The following is a 6,000-nucleotide window of genomic DNA, read 5'->3' as shown; positions in this document are numbered from 1 at the left end:
GTTTTTTTTCTTGTTTTGCAAACATATTTTTTTTTCAACTATAGTTTTTTTTAAATTTTTTATTTTGTAAATATGCGCAATCTATTACGATCTTTGCCGCCAATTAACCCTTACCAAACCATATAATGGATGTTGATAACATTTTACCTCTAAGTGAAATGTGTTTTCTTGAGTATTCCTTAAAGGATGTTCTCTAAGAAACGTAAAAAAAAAAAATAATAATAAAAAACTAAAACGTAAATGTTTGAAAATAAACAAGCAACAAAACGTAACTGTTTGGAAAAATAAAACTTAAATATGTTTGCACAAACAAAAAAGAAACGTAAATATGTTTGTAAAACAAAAACAAAAAAAAACATGTTTAAAATTAAAATATAACAAAAACATTTATTTTTATTTCAAGGGTGCCATTATATACATTTTGTGCTTCCGTAACTGGGTTGTCAGCCAGTAACGCCACCTATAGTCAAACGGAGGAAACAGGTTCTCCCTTTCTCCCAGATTACCAAAATAATCAAGTATACAGTAACGCGACTTTTTTTTTTTTTTGTCTACCAATATTTGCTGCGGACTTCGAGTCGCTTGTTCTTCTGATTCACCGAACATTTTTTCGGAATATATATTATTTTATTTTAATAAAATATATAAATAAATAAAATTAAATTAATTAAATAAATTATATAAATAACGATTAATTCTAAACATTGCGAATGCGAACCGCACAAGTGTTGATTGTTGAAACGAACTCTTATGTCACGTGATACTAAAATCAACCAATAAAATCGTTTCGTGCCAATTTGAAAATTTTCAACCTCAATGTACAATGGGGAAGACATTTTAAATTCTTCCTCCACAAAACTTGATAAGGTAGGAATCTCGTTAAGTTTTTTTTTTGTTATTTTAGATTTATCTTTGCTGCAGATTTATATTTTTCCCCTTAAAGAAACTTGAATCGGCCTATTCCTCTAATTTGGATTTGTTTTTATTTATTATATCAAAGTTAAAAGAAATGTCCTCATCATTGTCGTTAATTCTTTCAAAAACAATAAACTTAGAAGCTTGGATTAAGAATAGATTTTCAAAGCTTTAATCGATTTCCGTACATTTTTTAAAGTTTTCTGTGATTACTTTATGTGTCCGTGTTTTTTTTTTTTTTTTTTTTTTTTTTTTTGCCTTTATATTACTTAAAAATTACTTGTTTTATTATTAGCTGTAAAATCACCGGCGTTGCCTGAGTAGAGTTTAGAGAGAAAAAAAAAACTCAAAATAAAGTTGAGTACAATTTCGGGTCAAGATCAAAGTGTAGTATCTATTCTTCAGATGCTACACTTCAATTTCTTGTTCTGTCAGTGGAGGAGAAGTCCTTCACGACTGAGACAATTTTTATTTTTGTTCCTTTTCTCCACGTTAAAAAACGACCCTGGTGTCTAACTCTGTCCCGTGGGGAGGCATTGTAAATAGGAACATATGCTTTAAACAGAATGCAATAAAATTATTTTTTTAATTTTTTTTTTTTGTAAATTGTGTGTATTGATGCAGAATACGGACCGTGCTCAAATAAGTGTTATTATTTAGAAATCTGTTATAATTGAGTTTTTTTAAATTTTTTATTCTGTACAATTTGATAAACAAAAGATACCGTAAAAATTTATTTAATTTGAAAATCCGGAACGTATCCACTTATTGAACCATACTGAAATAATCTTATTTAGAAAGCCATTCTTAACATGAGGAGAGAGAGGTGTTTTGTTAGTATTCTGTACTTTCAGCTAACAATTAAAAAAAAAGGGGGGGTTTGTATTACTGTACACATAGATTCGAAAAAGTTGTCAAAAAACAAATATATAACAAATAAATGTTATCAAAGGCAAGATAAGTTACTTTTCTGCCAAACTGGATATATTTTTTGTGTTTTTATTCAATGTAACATTTATTCAGCTCGAAAAACATAGTGTTTACCGATGTATTCGAAAATTCAAGATGGCGTCTCCACACCCTCTTTAACACCGTAAGTTTGGGAAAAGGTGTTATAAATAAAAAACTATACAAAATACTATTAAAAACCCGCCGAATATATGTCAACCTATGTCACGGTAACATATATTGAGCGAGTTTTTAACAGTATTTTATTCGGTTTTTTATTTATAACACCTTTTCCCAAACTTACCGTGTTAAAGAAAGAATCAGACGCCATCTTGAATATTCCAATACATCGGTAAACACTGTATGGTTTTCGAGATGAATAAACATGTTACATTGAATAAAAACACTAAAAATATATCCAGTTTGGTAGAAAAGTAACTTATCTTACCTTTGATAACATTTATTTGTTATATATTTGTTTTTTGACAACTTTTTCGAATCTATGCGTACAGTAATACAAACCCCAAAAAAGATATCGTTATATATTTGTTTTTTTTTGACAACTTTTTCGGGTCTGTGTATAGTAAAACAAATCCATCCTATCTAAAAAAAAAAAAAAAAAAATCGCATGATCCGTATTTTGCATCAATGCCAATCAATCATGCTTTTATTGTTGTTGTTGTTGTGGCGCACTGGCGCACAAGTGGCACTCCCCTCTATTTATTTATTTTTTATTAGCAGATTATTATCGAACGGGGTAAATTTTCACCTCTACAATTTTCTTTAAAATGACGAATACGAATAAAATGAAAAATAGGGTGGTAGTGCCGTGGCTGCCGTGCAGCGTGCACAGTATCAGAATTTTTGTAGGAATTTTTGACACCCCTAACACGAAACTGCGAATACAATATAAAAATCTCGTAATTTCTCAGTTAAAAGTGGGTTATTTATTTTCTTTATGGATTATACTTCCAAAATAAACTATTACAGTTGTTTTAAAAGTAATAGAAATATTTTTTTTTTTTTTTAAAACAGTAATGAATTTTCCGAACTCAATATTTTTCAATTTTTAAACTTTAAAAATCTATCAAAATTTTTCTATTGATTCTATTTTTACGATATTTTCAGGGTCAATGTGAAATTTTATGTTCTTTCCAATAAACCGAATATAATATTTTAAACAAACGTTTTTTTTTTTTTAATTCACGCCCCCCCCAAGTGTCACCCATTTTGAAATGTCTATTAAAAAGTAAATAATTAATTTAGTTTGAATAGTTTTATATATCACAAATTGAAGAGAAAAGGTCAGTAAATAATATATTCAAATTTAAAACAAAAAAAAAAACGCTTTTTTAGAAATTTACCTGTAAAGTCCGAAGTTTAAAACCTTTTTTAAAAAAAAAAAACACATTGTTTTTTTTTTTTTTTTTTTTTTTTAATAAAACCTTAGTCCTTGCTCCTTTAATTGAAAAAAAAAAATTAGGGCTTGAATTACATTTTTCGAGGAGTTATAAGCTTGGAAAGATGGGGTGGAATTATTCACTATTTTCACGAAATTTCTGACACTGCGTGCCCGTGTTCGTGAAAAATATTGAATAATTCCACCCCGTCTTTCCAAGCTTATAACTCCTCGAAAAATGTAATCAAGCCCTAATTTTTTTCAATTAAAGGAGCAAGGACCAGGGTTTCATTATATAAAAAAAAAAAAAACGTTTTTTTAAAAGAAAAAAAGGTTTTAAACGTCGGACGGGTTTGTATTGTACACATAGATTCGAAAAAGTTGTCAAAAAACAAATATATAACAAATAAATGTTATCAAAGGCAAGATAAGTTACTTTGGGTTTGTATTACTGTACACATAGATTCGAAAAAGTTGTCAAAAAACAAATTTATAACAAATAAATGTTATCAAAGGCAAGATAAGTTACTTTTCTACCAAACTGGATATATTTTTTGTGTTTTTATTCAATGTAATATATCTATTAAGCTCGAAAAACATGCAGTGTCTACCGATGTATTGGACAATTCAAAATGGCGGCTGACTCTCTCTTAAACACGGTAATTCGAGAAAAGGTGTTATAAATAATAAACTAAACAAAATTCTATTAAAAAAACACCGAATATATGTCAACCTATGTCACGGTAATATATATTGAGCGAATTTCTAACAGTATTTTGTATAGTTTTTTATTTATAACACCTTTTCTCGAACTTAACGTGTTTAAGAGAGAGTCGGAAGCCATTTTGAATTGTCCAATACATCGGTAAACACTGCATGTTTTTCGAGCTGAATAAATGTTACATTGAATAAAAACACAAAAAATATATCCAGTTTGGTAGAAAAGTAACTTATCTTGCCTTTGATAACATTTATTTGTTATAAATTTGTTTTTTGACAACTTTTTCGAATCTATGTGTACAGTAATACAAACCCGTTACTTTTCTACCTAACGGGATATATTATATAGAAATTACGAGTTTATATTTTATTCGCAGTTTCGTGTTAGGAGTGTCAAATTCCTACAAAAATTCTGATACACCTACTCGGCCGTGCACGTGCACTTATTGATCCGCGCTATTTTTTAAAATAGTACTGGTACTTACTTGGGTACTTGTACAGTTTAATGAAGACATCAAAAAAAATGAAAATATCGAACAAAGTTTAAATTCTACGTATCCGTTATGGAATGAAGTTCTCCAACAAAAAAAAAAAAAAAAATTTTTCACTTAATTTCATAAAGTAGTTTTTGTTTTACAGCGAAAAAACAATTTGTTATGATACCGAGCAAAAGGTTCGATTTTTAGGAAGAAAAGCTAGTATTAAAGATGGGGAGGGAGTGTCGGCGCTTTAACTAGAGTTATCTCCCCGTGGGTTTCTAAAATTCAAACAAAAATTTACAAAAAATCCAAGATGTCTGCCTTCAACGCGCTCTCATAAAAACGAAGTACTCAAATTAAGTGAATTTTTTTCTGAGGTCTTCAGTTCAAAACGGATATGTACAATATAACCTTTTTTTTTGTTTTCGATATTTTCATTTTTTTAACGTCTTGATTAAACTGTACAAGTACCATAGTATTTTCAAGTTTTATGTTTTTATTAAATTGTAAGGCTAAAAGTACAGAATAGGTACAAAACACCCTCCCCTCCCCATGTGAAGAATGGCTTTCTAAATGTTATTTCAGCACAGATCAATAAGTGCACTGCACTGTGCACTAGTACCACGTAATTCTATGTTATCAGTGATGGCCATTTCTGTACGCGCAAGCACGCGCGTAAAAAATGTGTGCGTTGTGCGTACAGAAATGGCCACCATTGGTAACACATAGAATTACAATGCTTAATATCTGGAAAACTACTTGTTTTTCATCTAATTTTAAATTGTTCGCCAAAGATTACTGCGCTATATGAGAAGGCAGTTTGGTACGCGAGTGCTAATGAATATTTAATAGCCTTTGTTTATGCGCGTAGCGTAAACAAAGGCTGTTAAATGGCGGAAGAGGGTTTAGCGGGTTAATACCATGCAAATGGTAAATTTGCTACGGAAACGGTTATCATTTTTTTAAAGTACATCGAAACCTACAAAAAAAAATATATATATATATATATATATATATATACTTCGGAATTTTTTTACGACCTGCCCCAGCATAGTATAAACACACCCAACCTCCCCATGTTAAGAACGGCTTTTGGAATAAACACCTCCCCGAACCTCCCCATGTTAAGAACGGCTTTCGAGGTAGGGGGGGGGTGTTTATTCCGAAAGTCGTTCTTAACATGGGGAGGTTGAGGTGTTTATATTACGCTGGGGCACATCGTAAAAATTTACCTACTTTTTCTATACGAACGTGAGACAAGCTTTAAAGTAAAATAATACCAAACTTTTACATTAAGTCCAACTTACTGGCCACATTTGAAAGCCGTTCTTAACATGAGGTTGGGATGTCTATTCCGAAAGCTGTTCTTAACATGGGGAGGTTGGGGGTGTTTATTCCGAAAACTGTTCTTAACATGAAATGGTGCTAGTGCACTTAGTGATCTGCGCTGTTTTTTAAATCGTATTTCCAAGTTTAATTAAAGTTTTCTGATGTTTTTTATTCAGTTGTAAGGTTGAAGTATAGAATAGGTACAAAACA

General features: G+C 30.3%; 1 protein-coding gene across 1 annotated transcript in view; it reads left to right on the top strand.

The window, feature by feature from the left end:
* Positions 1-736: 736 nt before the first annotated feature.
* Positions 737-6,000, top strand: part of LOC145263733 (uncharacterized) — a 60,189-nt gene continuing 54,925 nt past the window's right edge. The window contains exon 1 of the mRNA XM_080120712.1: positions 737-867. Within this exon, the coding sequence (XP_079976838.1) occupies positions 817-867 (51 nt within the window). The 5' untranslated portion in view covers positions 737-816. The remainder of the gene's footprint in view (positions 868-6,000) is intronic.

Source organism: Euprymna scolopes, chromosome 39 (assembly GCF_053919585.1).
Source record: "Euprymna scolopes isolate OS-2025 chromosome 39, ASM5391958v1, whole genome shotgun sequence".
NCBI lineage: Eukaryota > Metazoa > Mollusca > Cephalopoda > Sepiida > Sepiolidae > Euprymna > Euprymna scolopes.
This window is presented reverse-complemented; position numbering and strand designations above follow the sequence as displayed.